The sequence below is a fragment of the Xyrauchen texanus genome, chromosome 9 (assembly GCF_025860055.1).
Source record: "Xyrauchen texanus isolate HMW12.3.18 chromosome 9, RBS_HiC_50CHRs, whole genome shotgun sequence".
NCBI lineage: Eukaryota > Metazoa > Chordata > Actinopteri > Cypriniformes > Catostomidae > Xyrauchen > Xyrauchen texanus.
Genome location: NC_068284.1, coordinates 24,828,148 through 24,848,062, shown reverse-complemented (window position 1 = coordinate 24,848,062; position 19,915 = coordinate 24,828,148). Strand labels below are relative to the sequence as shown.

Sequence of the window (19,915 nt, the reverse complement as noted above, 5' to 3'; positions counted from 1 at the left end):
GAAAAAAATTGGGTACCTCTGCCTCTTTCTGGTGCTATAATAGTAAAAAATGTAAAAAAATATCATGGTTGCGTCCAAAACCAAAGGTAGTGGATTTGATGCCTCACTGCCCTATCAATCAATGACTCAACAGACAGCGTTTGAAGGTACCTCCAGGAACTGGTTTAAGACAGGCTACTGAGGCAGCTGAGGCAGCTTTCATAGGCAGCGAAGGATACATCTATGCTCCCTTCAAAAATCGATCAGATGAAGGTATCTCAGTATACAGGATGTGACGCAAAAATTGGATTCGGACATGCCTTTCTGTCCCCTACCTGGGTATACAGCCTCTAGAGGCAGCATTCATTTCTGCTCTATCTAACCTGGGGGCGATTGCACAAAGCTAGCTATACGTATGTCAGTTGTGGCGAAAATGGTCTAAGCACTGATCTATATATATAAAGTATAGTGGCTCTAAGCCACTCAATTTACACTCTTCTAAATATTTGAGCGTTGCGCCATTAAACTTAGGTAGGACGTAAGATTACAATATTTACGGAAGCCTCCAACCAGGAGTAACGGTTGGAATAAAAAAGCAGATTCATTTAATGACGTCAATGAGCTCATGTTTTAGTTGACAGGCTTTCAGTCCTTTCGACATATGATGATGTTGGCAGTGACACTCGTTTACATTTACGGGAGAAAGCATCTAAAAAACGTTCTTCTTCAGCATGAAACCGATCTAACGGTACGCTTTCCTGTGTACTCTGACCGGTGTCAAGTTTTAACACACGAAATAGATATTAAAATTAAGAAATGTCTATTTTTCCAGCCTGTTGTATTAGTAGCCTACTTATTTATTTATTTGCCCCATTTTCATTTTAGATACAGTTATTAAATACTGTAATATAGGCTAATATACCATTAATGATATATTGTTTTTATTATGCATCGTATTTCAATGGGGATATAATTTATTACAGTTACGCGAGCAAACAATGTTTAAACATCAACCGTAACAAGATCAAAATGAAATTCACGGCTTTTTAATACTTCTGTGTACAAATCTGAAGGTTGCAAGTTAATGTCATATTATGCGACTACACATTACTTACAGCTTACGACCTACTAGTTAAGCCTTGCGTTAAGAACAGGTGGTGCAACTAAATTAAGCACTGACTTAGTAACAAACTAACTAGTAGTTACTAAGCCCTTAGTGTGAGACCTCACACACAACTGGTGCAACCTTACCCTGGCTCTTTATCTCTCTTAGTGGCTACCGCCACCTAGTGATTTTATATCTGCAGGAGATTTTCTTTCTTCTTTTTGGCCTCTCTGCTGAAAAGTAGTATATTTCTTATGTTTCTTGCAGATTAAATCTAGCACGTGCTTGCTAGACTTAGCTGGTCAGGTGGTTGGTTTTAAAGGTGTTTTATAGCACTTTAGCTGGTTAGACTGGGAGACCATCTTAAACAAGCTAAAACCAGCTTAAATGTGGCTGGTTTTAGCTTTTTTTTCATCAGGGTTTAAATAATCTTTTTTGAGAGAAAAATATATTTTATATACAGTCATCCGGAAAGTATTCACAGCACTTCACTTTTTCCACATTTTGTTATGTTACAGCCTTATTCCAAAATGTATTAAATTAATTATTGTCCTCATAATTCTACAAACAATACCCCATAATGACAACGTGAAAGAAGTTTGTTTGAAATCTTTACAAATGTATTAAAAATAAAAATGAAAAAAAAAATCACATGTACATAAGTATTCACAGCCTTAATTGGAGTTCACCTGTGGTAAATTCAGTTGATTTGACATGATTTGGAAAGGCACACACCTGTCTATATAAGGTCTCACAGTTAACAGTGCATGTCAGAGCACAAACCAAGCCAAGAAGTTTTTGAGCACAGTGGCCTCCATCATCCGTAAATGAAAGAAGTTTGGAACCACCAGGACTCTTCCTAGAGCTGGCTGCCTGGAGAAGGGCCTTAGTCAGGGAGGTGATCAAGAACCCGATGGTCACTCTGACAGAGCTCCAGCGTTTCTCTGTGGAGAGAGGAGAACCTTCCAGAAGAACAACCATCTCTCCAGCACTCCACCAATCAGGCCTGTATGGTAGAGTGGCCAGACGGAAGACACTCCTCAGTAAAAGGCACCCGACAGCCCGCCTGGAGTTTGCCAAAAGGCGCCTGAAGGACTCTCAGACCATGAGAAACAGAATTCTCTGGTCTGATGAAACACTCTTTGGCCTGAATGGAAAGTGTCATGTCTGGAGGAAACCAGGCACCTCTCATCACCTGACCAATACCATCCCTACAGTGAAGCATGGTGGTGGCAGCATCATGCTGTGGGGATGTTTTTCAGTAGCAGGAACTGGGAGACTAGTCAGGATCAAGGGAAAGATGAATGCAGCAATGTACAGAGACATCCTTGATGAAAACCTGCTCCAGAGCGCTCTGGACCTCAGACTGCGGTGAAGGTTCATCTTCCAACAGGACAACGACCAAGCACACAGCCAAGATAACAAAGTAGTGGCTACGGGACAACTCTGTGAATGTCCTTGAGTGGCCCAGCCAGAGCCCAGACTTGAACCCGATTGAACATCTCTGGAGAGATCTGAAAATGGCTGTGCACTGACGTTCCCTATGCAGCCGGATGGACCTTGAGAGGTCCTGCAAAGGGGAATGGGAAAAACTGCCCGAAAATAGGTGTGCCAAGCTTGAAGCATCATACACAAAAATACTTGAGGCTGTAATTGGTGCCAAAAGGTGCTTCAATAAAGTATTGAGCAAAGGCTGTGAATACTTATGTGCATGTGATTTATTTATTTTTTTATAAATTTGCAAAGATTTCAAACTTTTCACGTTGTCATTATGGGGTATTGTTTGTAGAATTGAGGAAAATAATGAATTTAATCAATTTTGGAATAAGGCTGTAACATAACAAAATGTGGAAAAAGTGAAGCGCTTTGAATACTTTCCAGATGCACTGTATATACATATATAGACACACACACTGAGAACTTTACTACACCTATATATTCATGGGATTATCTAATCAGCCAATCGTGTAGCAGCAGTGCAATACATAAAATCATGCAGACACAGGTCAGGAGCTTAATGTTCACATTGACCATAAAAATTTGAATTTTTTTTTATCTCAGCGAATTCGACTGTGGCATGATTGTTGGTGCCAGACAGGCTGATTTCAGCATTTCAGTAACCGCTGATCTCCTGGGATTTTCACACACACACACTCGAGAGTTTAATCAGAACGGTGCCAAAAACAAAAAAACATCCAGTGGGCGGCCGTTTTGTGGACAGAAATGCCTTCATGATGAGAGAGGTCAATGGAGAATGGCCAGACTAGTTTGAGCTGACAGAAAGGCTACGGTAACTCTGATAACTACTCTGTACAATTGTAGTGAGCAGAATAGCATATCAGAATGCACAACATGTCAAACCTTGAAGCTGATGGGCTACAACAGCAGAAGACCATGTCAGGTTCCACTTCTGCCAGCCAAGAAGAGAAAGCTGAGGCTGCAGTGGGGACAGGCTCACCAAAACTGCATTTGAAGACTGGAAAAAAAAACGTAGCTCAACCTGCCTTGTGTCAACAGTCCAGGCTGGTGGCAATTGTGTAATGGTGTGAAGAATTATTTCTTGGCACACTTTGGGCCCGTTAATGCCAATTAATCATGACTTGAATGCCATAGCCTATTTAAGTATTGTTGCTGACCATGTGCCTCCCTTCATGGCTACAATTTACCCATCTTCTAATGGCTACAACCAGCATGATAATATACCATGTGACAAAGCAAAACTCATCTCAAACTGATTTCATGAACATGAGTCATGACAAAGAGTTCATTTTTCTTCATTGGCCTTCCCATTTACCAGATTTGAATCCAGTCCATTTGGGATGTGGTAGAATGGGAGATTCGCAGCATGAATGTGCAGAAACTAATCTGCAGAAATTACGCGATGCAATTGTGTCAACATGGACCAAAAAACATATTTTAAGAGCAAAGTGAGGCCCAACCTAGTATTAGTATAGTGTTCCTAATACGTACTCAGTGAGTGTATATACTGTATACTTGAGCCCCAGGCCTATCATGTTTCAAATATACACCTAAAGGATTATTATGAACACCATACTAATACTGTGTTTGACCCCCTTTTGCCTTCAGAACTGCCTTAATTCTACGTGGCATTGATTCAACAAGGTGCTGAAAGCATTCTTTAGAAATGTTGGCCCATATTGATAGGATAGCATCTTGCAGTTGGCCATAAAGGGATGGACATGGTCAGAAACAATGCTCAGGTAGGCCGTGGCTTTAAACGATGCCCAATTGGCACTAAGGGGCCTAAAGTGTGCCAAGAAAACATCCCCCACACCATTACACCACCACCACCAGCATGCACAGTGGTAACAAGGCATGATGGATCCATGTTCTCATTCTGTTTACGCCAAATTCTGACTATCTGAATGTCTCAACAGAAATCGAGACTCATCAGACCAGGCAACATTTTTCCAGTCTTCAATTGTCCAATTTTGGTGAGCTCTTGCAAATTGTAGCCTCTTTTTCCTATTTGTAGTGGAGATGAGTGGTACCCGGTGGGGTCTTCTGCTGTTGTAGCCCATCCGCCTCAAGGTTGTGCGTGTTGTGGCTTCACAAATGCTTTGCTGCATACCTTGGTTGTAACGAGTGGTTATTTCAGGCAAAGTTGCTCTTCTATCAGCTTGAATCAGTCGGCCCATTCTCCTCTGACCTCTAGCATCAACAAGGCATTTTCAGCCCACAGGACTGCCGCATACTGGATGTTTTTCCTTTTCACACCATTCTTTGTAAACCCTAGAAATGGTTGTGCGTGAAAATCCCAGTAACTGAGCAGATTGTGAAATACTCAGACCGGCCCGTCTGGCACCAACAACCATGCCACGCTCAAATTGCTTAAATCACCTTTCTTTCCCATTCTGACATTCAGTTTGGAGTTCAGGAGATTGTCTTGACCAGGACCACACCCCTAAATGCATTGAAGCAACTGCCATGTGATTGGTTGATTAGATAATTGCATTAATGAGAAATTGAACAGGTGTTCCTAATAATCCTTTAGGCGAGTGTATATACTTTCTAATGTCATTGTTAGTAAAAAAAAGTCTCATACTGTAATCATTGTATTCTACTGGGTGTGTTTGTCGACGTTCACACGAGAAGTGACATGTAGAGGATTTATAACACAGTTGCATTTACAAGATATATAAACACCTTTGTACATGGCATTTACTATCCTCATTATTTACCATAGCCATTCAGGGAATTCGTGTTTTATTGCACATGCTGAATTTTTCTCCTTGTTATGCATACTGTTAATTAACACACAGGGATTATAGCACATTGGTTCCCATACAGTGGTCCCCTTTGGCAGACCATGTGTTTGGCAGACACAGAATTTGTGGCTAGCACAAAGGTATATTGTCAGAGATCAATAATCTTCTTACATATGTTCTTTGTTACTTGGAACGGTATTCTAAATAGAGACCAAATATCTTAAAAAGATCATTTAAAGATTAAAAGATAATTTACAAATGCATTGCCCATGATGAACTCCTAGTCATAAATTATAACTTTACTGTGTGTGCTCTCAAGAGTAATCATTTATAATGGTGAGAACTGTGAGAAACTGACAATGACCATGGCTGTATCTGGACATGTACCTTTAAACTGGGTTCCCAAACTATAAATCACAGGATGGATTGCTTGGTCTATAATAAAGAGAAGTATATAAAGAAGAAAACAAAAGGTGTAATTTCTCTCTAATCGTAGATGGGCTTGAAACACTGAGGTAAGAATGACTTGTTTTACAATGACAAAATTGTGAAGGCATAGTAGAACTTTCTTTAAAAGTCACATTGTTTGTGTGTTGTTCCTAGAGCATCATGACCGTGTCCTACACTCTTAAGGTGGCTAATGCTAGGTTTGGAGGGTTCACAAGGTTGCTCTTCAGGTGGAGAGGAAGCATTTACAAGCTTTTGTACAGAGAATTCCTCGTCTTCTGTGTACTGTACAGCCTTTTCAGTGTTTTATACAGGTACCATGACATTTTCATTTCAGAAATGTCTAATAATCTAATAACTGTTCTAATAACTTACATTTACACTTAATAATTTGAAAGACAATTTTATCTAAACAAATGTCTAGCAAACTTCTGTTGCAAAAAAAGTGCAACACTACGACATTAGAAGTGCTGAAATAAAAAGTTACAAGGTTAGCCAGAACGGTATTTGTTAATTAAACACGGAAGAGCATATGATAGAAAGTAGAGTAGGAGTTCATTTTCAAGGCAGGGTGCAGTCTCTTAAGAATGAGAATGGAAAGTGTCTTAGGATAGATGGTGATGATTCAGGTAATCATGGAAGAGCTGCATTTAGGTCTTTCTTGAGGATTTTTGAGAGACTTAGCAGATATAATGGAGTTTGGTAGATCATTCCACCACTGAAGTTTATGTATAATGCCACATTGTGTTGGTACCTCTATGCAGTGCTCACTTACAGAGTGCAAGTTTCATCTACAAGTCTAGGATGGAGGGTAAAAATCCCAATGAGTCTGCTAAACACAAAAGATTTGATGGCAAATCGTAAACAAACTAGATAGGTAAAGTTTGTCAAGACTCTTTTATGTTGGCTTGACAAAGCCTTGTCTTATAGTTTAAACTAGTTTTAAAAGTTTGAAGGTTATACAGACATTACTGTAAGACAAACCACCAGCTAGCAAGCTAGCTAACTAGTCAGCCAGACTGTCAGATAGATAGTCAGATAAACCGTCAGATAGATAGATAGATTGAGAGAGAAAGAGAATGAGAGAGAGAGCAATTTAAAGCAAATTAAAGACCTTTTATGGGCTTGTTTACATTTAAATGTTTTGACAGTTGGAGTTTGAATTGACAACATTCTGTTGAATAATTTGAACATTCTGTCAAAGAAAATCTATGGGATTTTTCCATTGTTTGATCATTTGCTGTGTGAACACCATAAATCCAATTAGAAAGAAAAGATGTAGTACAACAATTCTAGGATGGTAGGTACCAGGATTGGTGGATTTAAAAGTTCTAGGTGGAGTTAGTGTTAGAAATTTTGGTCTTGGTTTATGGATAAAATAAATTAATTTAAAAAAAATACTTAACCTCCTGAGATCAAAGCATGATGGCTGTGTGCATTTTCCATTCCCCCTTTTGATTTGTTACTTAAAATTAGGCTTTTATTAGGATTCCTAAGAAAAATTCACAATAAATAAATAGACCAAATAGTTTTCCTAAAAATTTATGTCCACATATGTGGACAATGGAACTAAGTTTTGACATTTTAAATCATACCAAGCAAATTGTTTATTAGGTTATTCATGTTTTTGAGATGTAACAGACATTACATCAGAAATTAACATAAATAATTCTGATTCAAAGTAATAGCCAGCATCATCAAATCACTGCTAACCATGTTACTATAAAAATTTGCATGAACAAATTCTGAATCTATGTACTGATTACAATCGTCCAATGTCTGCCAAACATGTTGAGTGGTTCAAACATCATCTGCAGCCTGAAACTGAACTTTTAACCAGATGTTAGGAGTGAATGCACTTGGCTGCATAGGAAAGCTATAGGATGCACTCTTTCTCCCATGCTCCCTACACTAATTAGGGAATGACTTAGCTCCAGTGTGCTATCTGTCTGCACTGGTCTCAGAACTGTTTGAAATGCACCTTATTTTTATCCTAACTCCGCATACAGCATTGGAAAGCAACATTTTCCAGCTTTTGGATGCATACATTTATTGTCATTGTGATAAGGCACAGTGAATACAAAATATTTTAAGGAAGATTAGCCTATAGTCCACATACTAGTCTCATTGTGTTTAACAACATGCCGTTTCGCAGTAAATCACTGAAATGTTTCAAATGGCATATTGGATGAAACTAGAGACTTTACTCTTTTGACTCAAACAGGTTTAAATGTAAAATTGAATGAGGTTTCTTACCAGATGTAGCTTTGTTGCCGTTTCTCCCAAAGACAAACTCAGCTGAGATCGGCGCCATGTTGTTTTGTCACATGACTAGTTGCATCTAAATTTTATCACTTTATTGACAGCCTAGAGTCTCCTGAACTGAGATCAGTCGGTTTAAATTATATTAAATTATGCATAGCCTAAAGTGAAGCGACAAACTTAATGTCCATGCATATGGATGAAAGGTCTCAGGAGGTTAAACCAAGTTTGAAGGATAATGTTGGTTTTGTCAGGCAAACATAATTAGGGGAAACTGGAAACATCAACACACGTTGTATCTTACAGATGTATCCTTAAGGCTGAACAACAGGATCTGTTTGAGCGACTGGCACGTCATTGCAACAAGTTTGCTAAACTCATCCCAATGTCATTTGTTCTTGGTAAGCAAGACTGATTTGACCAAAGCAAGATGAATTTACCGTACAATCATGAACCTTTGTACTAAATTAAAATAGTCCATGGTCCTTTTTAGGTTTCTATGTTACACAGGCATTTCAGCGTTGGTGGGGCCAATATACAAGCTTTCCCCTGCCAGATAACTTGATGATGGTTGTATCTGGGAATGTTCATGGCACAGATGAAAGAGGGCGTCTGTTGAGGCGCACCCTGATGAGGTATGCAAATCTCTCATCTGTTCTTATCCTGCGCTCCATCAGTACACGGGTGCACAAACGATTTCCAACTCTGGAGGACATTGTGGAGGCAGGTAAGATCTCTAAACTTTGCTTCTAAAAATGTTTGGGATGAATTTGGGTGCAAGTACTGGATTCATTTCCAACAAAGGGGATCTAATCAAGTTAACAGCACTGCATTTTCCTCACTGGCTTACTTGCCCTTAAAATGACAAAATGTGGATCATACGAGTGAATTTGTTGAAGTTGTAATTGTTAACACTTATCAAGAGAACAATATCGTTTTATATATATTTTTATTTTATTTTTTTGTATTCAGGATTCATGACTGCAGAGGAGCTCAATAAACTTAACCATCTGTACTCTGACTTTAACAAATACTGGATGCCACTAACATGGTTTGCAAACCTGGCATCACAAGCAAGAAGAGAAGGGCGTGTGAATGATGATATAGCCTTGAGACTCCTTATGGATGTAAGTATGTTTAAACGTCAAAATGAGGCATACATGCAATCAAAGCACAAAATTAACTTCTCACTAATGTGTCAGGAGCTTAATAACTACAGATCAAAATGCAGCATGCTCTTCCACTATGACTGGATCAGCATTCCCTTGGTGTACACACAGGTAACGCATCTTTTTTTTGACTATCCAAATGATCTTGGGTGTAGCTTGATGTACGCACCTCAACTGTGTCTGGATGCAGGTTGTGACCCTGGCTGTGTACTCCTTCTTTACATTCTGTCTAATTGGAAGACAGTTTGTGAAACCTGAGAATCGTGATGAACAAAAGATTCATCTGGACTTGTATGTTCCAGTTTTCACTCTTCTGGAATTCTTCTTTTATGCTGGCTGGTTAAAGGTATGATGAAGAATCACGCTAAAAACTATATATAAAAAACGATATAAAAATTATAATGCAAAACTAGTGTGATTTAACCTTAAAATCAAGTGCTGATTTTGTGTTCTTGAAGGTAGGGGAACTTATTATTAACCCATTTGGAGAAGATGATGATGATTTTGAAACCAACCAACTGATAGATCGAAACATTCAGGTCAGTAAATCAATTAATAACCTCCTCCCTTTCAAAGGACTGTTTATTCATAAACACTCATGGCAACTTTTGTCTTTTTACCTAGGTTTCTATGCTAGCTGTAGATGACATGCACCAAAACCTTCCTCCCTTAGAAAAGGACAAATACTGGTTGGATAAGGGTCCCTCATATCCTTCTGCCACTATGAAGCCTATCTTCATGGGCTCGACACATGACATGAGGTAAAAATAATAGGCTGTAATACTGTTTTATAATTTTAGATTATCAAGGGTCCAGCTTTATTAGGGAAAATGTCAAAATACAGAGTGATTTCCACAAAGGCGTTATATTCACAAAATTTCATGTGATATTGATACTGACAAAATTCCGTACATTTTATTGACATCCTCCCATTTGTGTGTAGTACGATGAGTAAATATAATAATAACAATTACTAGTTTATAAGCTTATAAACAGTAATCTTTAATCACACATGTTGTTATTGACTTTTTAGTTCTTGTAGAAGTAATGTAGAGATATGTGCACTGGTACACATCATCAATGTATGTTTAATTGGGCACCATGATGTTAGGAAAATCTTGTAAAACAAATCAAATAAAAATAATACAAAATCTCATCAGTAAATTCACAAGATTCAATATACATATATGCATCACATCCTTGAAAAAGGGGATTAAACTCCTATTGTCTATTTGTATTCATTATATTGTATCAGGATACTTGAGGATGAAAATGAGGAATCTGTACCAATCATCAAGACATCAATGCTTGCCAGCGGTGTGTGGCCGACTACACACAAAGTAAAAAAGCAAAGAAGCAAGGGCCTACAGTGTCTCTGCTGCAGAGCTAAATGTATGAGTGAGAGCTCTGTCAGAGCACTTGAAAACTCTTCAAAGATGAATGTCTTGCCACCACCTCAGCTACAAAGCATGTCAAGGAAACACCAGGTGGAATTGCTGGAGTCATCTGAAACTAAAGGACCAGCAATCCAAGACTCCTAGATAAATTATGAACTACCCAATCTGAATTTTGATCAGTACAACCATACTGTAATCTTGACCTATATTGTTAGAATAGTCAAGGATGAGGTAATATTTCTTGAATTTTTTTTTACCTTATCCCTCACTTCATACACTGTAATTACTAACAGCTGTATCAAATTAAGCACATTTGTTTTAATTTAAGCACATTTGTTTTAATTTAAGCAAACAAACAAAAAAATATTGCTACTCCCACTAGTTAATCCAGTCACCATTAAACCGTAATCCCTACATTTCAACAATCAGTTGTCCTGATTAAACTTTACTTCAAATGTCATATTTTCAAATCAGAACTCTGTTAACTGTTAAATATGTTACTTACATTCCTTTGGCTTCAAAATCAACTAAATTATTTTTTTTATCCTAATAACTAATATTTCCTCATATTTATTAATAAAATATTAAGTATAAAATTGAGGCTGTGGGGAATGTGTTTTAGCCTTTAGACTTGAATTATGTATACCTGGTCAAGGCATGGGAACTTGGGGACATGTAATAGCCATTATTTAGAATAAATATAGGCTTTAGCTCTTTTGACTGTTGTACTTGGTAGCTGTTTTGTGTTAACCCTTATATTGTGTTCTGGTCAAATTTGACCAATTATTATTATTATTTTTTTTTGCAAACTAGTTTATTTCTTCTAGTTGGAATAAAATTCCTTTATTTTTTCTCACACAGGGCATCTGAACACACTTTTGTTTTTGAACATTTTCATAAAATTGTATTGGCTTTATTTCACTTTGTTACACCTCTGGTGCTCCTGGTCTAAAGTGAACGGGCACTGGAAATGAATGGATTAAACTACAAAATACTGAAATATTAGGTGTTCAGGATCATCACAATCCTTTAGATAAGCACCTATGTGGATGTGTGTTGCACAGACACACACACACAATGTCCTCAGACATGTGCAAAACACATCAGGGCAATACCAGAAAAACTAATTGACCAGCTAACCAAGACCCCTAGATAAGTTAAGCAACTACCCCATCTTAATTTATATCAGTACAACCATACTGTCACACACACACACACGAGATGAGTGCACTTTTGTGCATCATCTTTCCATGTACACTCTGAGGAACATTTCAAGATCTACTTGTATTGTGTTTGGGCTTATTTGAATCAGGATTGTCACAACAGTTATGTTATTGTCTGTTACATGTATTATTCAGGAAATAATGTCAAAAAAACTCTCAAAAAATGACACTGCTGTTTATTATATGTATATGTCGGTGGGAATTTCATACACTAATACTCAGTGCAGTTTGGCCTCTGAGAGAAACAAATTTGCTCATTGGATTTTACTAATTGAGATATTTCCAACAAAACATATCACATGGTTATCCCATCTTTATGCATTTACCAACTCCGTACGTACTTGTGATAAATTAGCCAAGTTAGAAAGTTCTAATTCATCTGCAAATTAAGTATCATTTAAGAATTGGAAGGATCAGCATTATGCATTGTAAAGTCTAGATTTTAAGTTTTAAAATGACATTGTTTAGATCAAGCAAGGGATTATTAACTTTACATAATTTTATTATTCAGGGAGTGCCCCTTACAAGCCTGATATAAGCTCAGTTCAATGAATCCAATTAATAATAATAAATAGGTTTTTTACACATAGAACTACGAATAACAAGAAACTACCCGTTTCGAACACATTTTCAGGCCTGGCAATCACAAAATTCCCTAACAGCTTTTCCATGACCATGGGAAACTAGTTTATTAAACAAACATTCACGATTAATAAATCAGAATTGTTTTATTTTTACACCTGAAAACAAAATGTACATAAGTATAGGATGCATGGGAACCCAGCAGAACTCCAGTTCTTTGCCTTCGAGGACATAGCCATCAGCCCTACCACACTGTCCCGGTCTGGAGGCAATGCAGGCTTGGGAGAAACACAAAACCAAACATTAAAACACTGAAATCTGTAGACAACATCACTGTGAACAACATTTCAGTGCATTATCAGAAATGGTATGAGCTCAGCATTGTTGTTTCAGTAGCAGAACTGGTTAAAGGTTTCATCATATACACAATCACATTTAAAAGGATTTCGCAAAAGGACTTACCAAGCTTTCCTTGCTGGAACTGCTCCTCCAATAGGGGACCGATCTTGCTGTTGTTTCGGCGATCATTAAGCTTCTTCTGGACCTTTTTCGACCTCTTCTTGTTCAGAGTCTCCTCTTCCTCAGGAGTCTGGATTGACAAATCAAACATGGCAGTTAGTAACTGATGCAAATCAACTTCAAAATGTTAAAAGGCAATGCCACAAATATTCTCAAGGCTTTTAAAAACAGGTCTTCTCAGAGTCTTAAACTGCATCACTTTCATTCAGAAGCAGAACTGGACAATGTTATCATCAATGAAAGACCAAACTTAAAACGCAACAAAACCCCCAAATTTAAAACTGGAAAAACTTGAATAAGCATTAGCTTACCAGCTTGGCACCCTTCTTCCTTCCAAGTGGGATGGCATAGTAAGACTCATACCACTGTCTGTAAGGAGTGCTGTACAGGGTCTTGGGTCAAACCAGCTCATTGTTAGAGGCGTTGTACACCACATCGATGATATTGAGAGTACAACCTGTAATCATTGACACACATTTGTAAAGGGCTATACTTCAAGCACAAGCTCAGCAGATACATGAAAGATCAAGTCAAACAAGTCTTTCTCAGAGTTGGAACATAACGATATCGATCACAGACATTCAGCAGCAGAACTGGTCAGGATATCTTCATTGAAAGACCACAAGTTGATCTACACATTACAAACAGCATCATACCATTTAGATATGCGTACATTCTGAGGCCATATGTGCTCGTGCAGGTTTACCTTTGTGTTTGTTGGAGGACGTCTTACAGCCGCGCTGATGTAGGCCTGACCAGCACTCTTGTTCTTGTGGTATTGCTTTTTTTTTTAAGGTGCTCTAACTTTTGCATTTGTCATCTTGGTCCTGCAGTGACACCTAGCAGTGTGGATGCAGAATCATTCAAAATCAATAGCTTTTAGTTAAGGATGCCATAGTTTAATCCAAGAGTGAAAGTGGCCAATATCAAGGCAGTAATTGAGATTAAACCAGTAGTATTCTGCTGGTCACATGATTCTAACATAGCAGTCCCCATGAGGAGACCATCTCCATGTAGAATAAAACTGCTTTTATAAAATTACTGATATAACTGGGGTTTTCATCTCATGTGATTGCTCATGATTTTATATACGTTTTAAGACTACCATGAATTTCTTTAGGAGTAAAACTTTTTACTTAAACAAAATTATGGAGTGCACCTTTAATGTAGGCTTTAACACTTCTGACTGTTGTTGTAGTTGGCAGGTGTTTTGTTAAGTCGCTGTTAAGGATGGGTACTGTTCTCTCTGTTTAAATTGCAACTATTTTCGCCTTCTATACCACTTGCTAGAATTCAATTGAACATGCTCTTAATCACAGATCTGAATTATCAGTCATTTAATACAGTTTACATTCTGTATAAAATTGCTTCTAGCCAGTGGGACACGTCAGAGCAGAGAATTGCTGGTATTATAAATATTCCTAGGCCTGGAAATCACACACACACACACACACACACACATCACACACTTCTACAGGCTTTTCATGACCATGGGAACTTAGAACTAAGCCTACATTTACAAGTAATACCCAGGATTGATTTTCAGGTCAAATAAAATGTACACAAGTATTGCAATGACTCTGAAAATAAAAATACAGGGTACTTCAGTTCACTTGTGGTTTTTCTAGGAGGTTATAACCAGTTAATGCAGTACAAAACAGCTGCTTAACTTTCTCAATCCTCCTTTTTTTTATCATGCATGATCTGGTGGAAGATGCATCAGCAGGAGACACCCTTATAGATGCTTTTTCTCCAAATAAAGGCTATAAGTGTACAAGGAACAAAATAATGGTAAAAACTTTCTAAAACCAGAACAAAAGTGTATTCAGACTAAAAAACATAGCAAAAATAAGCCTTTTTCAGACCGATTGTCATTCAGTGTAGAGACAGCAACTTGTGACTTCTGCACCTGAAACAACTTGAGCTCATCAATTCTCTCTACAAAAGACAACTTCCTAATCAATAAACAATCTATTAAGAGGACAAAAGCATCCTGCCGATTTGGGGCATTTTCTTTAATGGTCGTATCAAAGTGAGCTGTACATTTATTTACCTTTCTTGGCTTTAAACCGTCTCAGGTAGAACTCCAGTTCTTTGCCTTCGAGGACATAGCCATCAGCCCTACCACACTGTCCCGGTCTGGAGGCAATGCAGGCTTGGGAGAAACACAAAACCAAACATTAAAACACTGAAATCCGTAGACAACATCACTGTGAACAACATTTCAGTGCATTATCAGAAATGGTATGAGCTCAGCATTGTTGTTTCAGTAGCAGAACTGGTTAAAGGTTTCATCATATACACAATCACATTTAAAGGATTTGCAAAAGGACTTACCAAGAAGCTTTCCTTGCTGGAACTGCTCCTCCAATAGGGGACCGATCTTGCTGTTGTTTCGGCGATCATTAAGCTTCTTCTGGACCTTTTTCAACCTCTTCTTGTTCAGAGTCTCCTCTTCCTCAGGAGTCTGGATTGACAAATCAAACATGGCAGTTAGTAATTGATGCAAATCAACTTCAATGTTAAAAGATAATGCCACAAATTTTCTCAAGGTTTTTAAAAACAGGTCTTCTCAGAGTCTTAAACTGCATCACTTTCATTCAGAAGCAGAACTGGACAATGTTATCATCAACAAAACCCCCAAATTTAAAACTGGAAAAACTTGAATAAGCATTAGCTTACCAGCTTGGCACCCTTCTTCCTTCCAAGTGGGATGGCGTAGTGAGACTCATACCACTGTCTGTAAGGAGTGCTGTATAGGGTCTTGGTTCAAACCAGCTCATTGTTAGAGGCGTGTACACCACATCAATGATATTGGTCTTGAGAGTACAACCTGTAATCATCGACACACATTTGTAAAGGGCTATACTTCAAGCACAAGCTCAGCAGACACATGAAAGATCAAGTCAAACAAGTCTTTCTCAGAGTTGGAACATAACGATATCGATCACAGACATTCAGCAGCAGAACTGGTCAGGATATCTTCATTGAAAGACCACAAGTTGATCTACACATTACAAACAGCATCATACCATTTAGATATGCGTACATTCTGAGGCCATATCTGCTCGTGCAGGTTTACCTTTGTGTTTGTTGTAGAATGTCTTACAGCCGCGCTGACGTAGGCCTGACCAGCACTCTTGCTCGTGTGGTATAGCTCCTTTAAAGTTGCTCTTATTAACGTTTGCATTTATCACTTAGGACTTTCAGTGACACCTAGCAGCGTGGATGCAGCATCGCTCAAAATTGACAGTTTTTACTTACAGATCCCATAGTTTAATCCAAGAGTGAAAGTGGCCAATATCAAGGCCGTAATTGAGATTAAGCCAGTAGTATTCTGCTGGTCACATGATTCTAACATAGCAGTCCCCATGAGGAGACCCTCTCCATGTAGAATAAAAATGCTTTTATAAGATTACTTATATAACTGGAGTTTTCATCTCATGTTATATCCGGTTTAAGATTCCCATGAATTTCTTTAGGAGTAAAAATTTTTACTTGGACAAAATTACTGACTGCACATTTAATGTATTTTTTTAAGCTCTTCTGACTGTTGTAATTGGCAGGTGTTTTAAATTGCTGTTAAGGATGGGTACTGTTCTCTCTGGCTAATTTCCAACAACTCTATTTGAGAGGAAAAAACATCTTCCATTCAACAAAGGTAGAGATATATTACACAACTGGAGTATTACAGCCTGTATTAAATGTTGGGGAGAATTAACTGTACTTAATGATTGAACCAGAGTCAAAGCACATTTTCGCATTCTATACCACTTGCTATAATTCAATTGAACCATGCTCTTAATCACAGATCTGAGTTATCAGTCATTGAATACATTTAGCATTCTGTATAAAATAATTTCTAGCCAGTGGGACACGTCAGAGCAGAGATCGCTGGTATCATAAACATACCTAGTCCTGGAAATCACACACTTCTACAGGCTTTTCATGACCATGGGAACTTAGAACTAAGTCTACATTTACAAGAAATACAAAGGATTGATTTTCAGGTGAAATAAAATGTACACAAGTATTGCAATGACTCTGAAAATAAAAATACAGGGTACTTCAGTTCACTTGTGGTTTTTCTAGGAGGTTATAACCAGTTAATGCAGTACAAAACAGCTGCTTAACTTTCTCAAACCTCCTTTTTTTTTATCATGCATGATCTGGTGGAAGACGCATCAGCAGGAGACACCCTTATAGATGCATTTCCTCCAAATAAAAGCTAGGTGTACTTGGAACAAAATAAATGGTAAAAACTTTCTAAAACCAGAACAAAAGTGTCTTCAGATGACAAAAAAAAAAAAAAAAAAAGCCTTTTTCAGTCAGATTGTCATTCAGTGTAGAGACGGCAATTTGTGAATTTTGCACCTGAAATTATTTGAGCGCATCAATTCTCTACAAAACAACTTCCTAATCAACAAACAATTAATTAAAAGAGGACAAAAGCATCCTGCCGATTTGGGGTATTTTCTTTAATGGTCGTATCAAAGTGAGCTGTACATTTATTTGCCTTTCTTGGCTTTAATCTTTCTCAGGTAGAACTCCAGTTCTTTGCCTTCGAGGACATAGCCATCAGCCCTACCACACTGTCCCGGTCTGGAGGCAATGCAGGCTGGGGAGAAACACAAAACCAAACATTAAAACACTGAAATCTGTAGACAACATCACTGTGAACAACATTTCAGTGCATTATCAGGAATGGTATGAGCTCAGCATTGTTGTTTCAGTAGCAGAACTGGTTAAAGGTTTCATCATATACACAATCACATTTAAAGGATTTGCAAAAGGACTTACCAAGAAGCTTTCCTTGCTGGAACTGCTCCTCCAATAGGGGACTGATCTTGCTGTTCTTTCGGCGATCATTAAGCTTCTTCAGGACCTTTTTCGACCTCTTCTTGTTCAGAGTCTCCTCTTCCTCAGGAGTCTGGATTGACAAATCAAACATGGCAGTTAGTAATTGATGCAAATCAACTTCAAATGTTAAAAGGCAATGCCACAAATATTCTCAAGGCTTTTAAAAACAGGTCTTCTCAGAGTCTTAAACTGCATCACATTCATTCAGAAGCAGAACTGGACAATGTTATCATCAATGAAAGACCAAACTTAAAACGCAACAAAACCCCCAAATTTAAAACTGGAAAATCTTGAATAAGCATTAGCTTACCAGCTTGGCACCCTTCTTCCTTCCAAGTGGGATGGCATAGTGAGACTCATACCACTGTCTGTAAGGTGTGCTGTCCACAAGGACCACACAATTCTTGACCAGGGTCTTGGTTCTCACCAGCTCATTGTTAGAGGCGTTGTACACCACATCGATGATCCTAGTCTTGCGAGTACAACCTGTAATCATTGACACACATTTGTAAAGGGCTATACTTCAAGCACAAGCTCAGCAGGTACATGAAAGATCAAGTCAAACAAGTCTTTCTCAGAGTTGGAACATAACGATATCGATCACAGACATTCAGCAGCAGAACTGGTCATGATATCTTCATTGAAAGACCGCTAGTTGATCTACACATTTCAAACAGCATAAGATTTAGATATGCTTACATTCTGAGCCCCATGAGAAGTTGCCCACATCAAGCCTCAAAGCACGGTATTTCTTGTTTCCACCACGGACCCTTACTGTGTGGATGCGACGAGGTCCAATCTGTAGGGAGCAACAAAAAATTCTTAATGTGGCAATCTCTTACATAAGCATAAACAAAATCAGACCTTTCCATACACTTCCATTATGGCCATGTGTCAGTGTAACTATGACTAATCCTAACATTGGAAGGTCAATGACTTTGACCAAAACGGACAAAATTGACCAACCTAAGGAAGTGTTTACATCACTCACATTGCCAAAGAGAAAGGTATATTATCGACACACGTGCAGGTTTACCTTGGTGTTTGCTGGAGGACGCCCGAGCTCATATTTCCTTTTCTTGTGGACTGGCTTGCGTTTACCACCAGTCTTGCGACGTTTGTGCCAGTTGTCCCTTGAGATACCTTTAATATGAATTGAGTGTGTAAGAATCACTTTGAAGTGAAGAAAGACCATCTTCTTCTACAGCACACTTGAGTGTTCAGTTCTCCAAGGTGTTTATCCGCATTTTAAATCGGATTTCATAATAGGATTCATCATACACACTCAAGTTTACAGAAAAAAAAGTTTGTGACAACAGCTTTTCAGCATTTTTTCGTACCAAAGCAAAAAAACATCCGCCTTAGCGATTAGCAAACATGCTTGCTAAGAAGCTTCGGATACTAGCACATTTGATCAAGTTATTGCAAATAATGTTAATTGAAAAAACGTCAATGACTACAATTATGAATATAACTTCAGATTTAAAACTAAATGTGTTGAATATTTATTAACAACCCACATTTTCAGTTACCGTTAACTCGCCACGCAGCCTTCTTGTAGTTAATGACACCTGCTAACACGTTTCTCCTATACATAATACTTCTCAACCCAGCGCCGTTACCTGGGAATATACATGCCAAATCTACCTTGAACACGTCCCGGTGCACAACTACAGCGTTATCTGCGCGCTATTAAAAAGCACTGTACCCCATGAGCGCAGCCATCTTGAGACATGTCCCTTAACCACTTCCTAAACTTCCAGCAAAAATTTTACAATACACATCGAATCGTCCAATTTAAAACCATACCAATAGTAATCCCACTTTGCTATACACCGCAGAACAAGTTTAGTGAAAAAGCTCATCAGATAGTGCAGATGATGACGGATTGTTGCAGCGACCAGATGGTGAAAACACATACCCATTCTCAGGCGCTGGCTAGAAAGAGGAACAGCAAAGGCTCATGGGAGGGTTTCAAGCAATAACATATCGCGAGATAAATGGAGAAATCACGAGAGGAATTCTTCGCTGTACTTTCCCTTTAGTTGGGCTGCCGCCACGTGTTGGTAGTTTTTTTTTTTTATAGGAATAATCCGGGTTCAATTCAAGTTAAATTGATTACCACACAAATTAATTTCTCTCC

General features: G+C 38.2%; 3 protein-coding genes, 6 non-coding genes and 1 pseudogene across 9 annotated transcripts; 1 reads left to right on the top strand and 9 right to left on the bottom strand.

Moving 5' to 3' along the window:
- The first annotated feature begins 153 nt into the window (after positions 1-153).
- best4 (bestrophin 4) lies at positions 154-11,784 on the top strand. Its single transcript, XM_052134988.1, has 10 exons — positions 154-252; positions 5,917-6,074; positions 8,329-8,423; positions 8,516-8,749; positions 8,995-9,149; positions 9,225-9,302; positions 9,382-9,537; positions 9,650-9,730; positions 9,816-9,952; positions 10,447-11,784. Exons 1-10 carry the CDS (start codon positions 223-225, stop codon positions 10,730-10,732), a joined length of 1,410 nt encoding a protein of 469 aa, XP_051990948.1. The 5' UTR covers positions 154-222; the 3' UTR covers positions 10,733-11,784.
- A 199-nt stretch (positions 11,785-11,983) lies between these two features.
- On the bottom strand, positions 11,984-13,587 carry LOC127649698 (40S ribosomal protein S8-like; annotated as a pseudogene).
- Positions 13,085-13,154, bottom strand: LOC127649864 (small nucleolar RNA SNORD38). The gene has a single exon (XR_007971351.1). It is a non-coding gene; the product is annotated as a small nucleolar RNA SNORD38 (small nucleolar RNA).
- Positions 13,588-14,465: 878 nt separating the features above from the next.
- Positions 14,466-14,597, bottom strand: LOC127649872 (small nucleolar RNA SNORA47). Its single transcript, XR_007971359.1, has one exon. It is a non-coding gene; the product is annotated as a small nucleolar RNA SNORA47 (small nucleolar RNA).
- A 360-nt stretch (positions 14,598-14,957) lies between these two features.
- Positions 14,958-17,231, bottom strand: LOC127649765 (40S ribosomal protein S8-like). The gene is given in 4 exon segments (XM_052134993.1): positions 14,958-15,067; positions 15,250-15,379; positions 15,595-15,707; positions 15,710-17,231. Coding segments are annotated over 4 exon segments (399 nt in total). The 5' UTR covers positions 15,756-17,231.
- On the bottom strand, positions 15,480-15,549 carry LOC127649863 (small nucleolar RNA SNORD38). Its single transcript, XR_007971350.1, has one exon. It is a non-coding gene; the product is annotated as a small nucleolar RNA SNORD38 (small nucleolar RNA).
- Positions 16,930-17,061, bottom strand: LOC127649873 (small nucleolar RNA SNORA47). Its single transcript, XR_007971360.1, has one exon. It is a non-coding gene; the product is annotated as a small nucleolar RNA SNORA47 (small nucleolar RNA).
- Positions 17,232-17,369: 138 nt separating the features above from the next.
- Positions 17,370-19,752, bottom strand: LOC127649762 (40S ribosomal protein S8-like). The gene is made up of 6 exons (XM_052134991.1): positions 19,694-19,752; positions 18,809-18,915; positions 18,472-18,571; positions 18,083-18,258; positions 17,713-17,842; positions 17,370-17,530 (listed from the first exon to the last, which is right to left on the bottom strand). The coding sequence occupies exons 1-6, from the start codon at positions 19,695-19,697 to the stop codon at positions 17,421-17,423; spliced, it is 627 nt and encodes a 208-aa protein (XP_051990951.1). The 5' UTR covers positions 19,698-19,752; the 3' UTR covers positions 17,370-17,420.
- LOC127649865 (small nucleolar RNA SNORD38) lies at positions 17,944-18,013 on the bottom strand. The gene has a single exon (XR_007971352.1). It is a non-coding gene; the product is annotated as a small nucleolar RNA SNORD38 (small nucleolar RNA).
- LOC127649866 (small nucleolar RNA SNORD46) lies at positions 18,661-18,766 on the bottom strand. The gene has a single exon (XR_007971353.1). It is a non-coding gene; the product is annotated as a small nucleolar RNA SNORD46 (small nucleolar RNA).
- Positions 19,753-19,915: the final 163 nt, after the last annotated feature.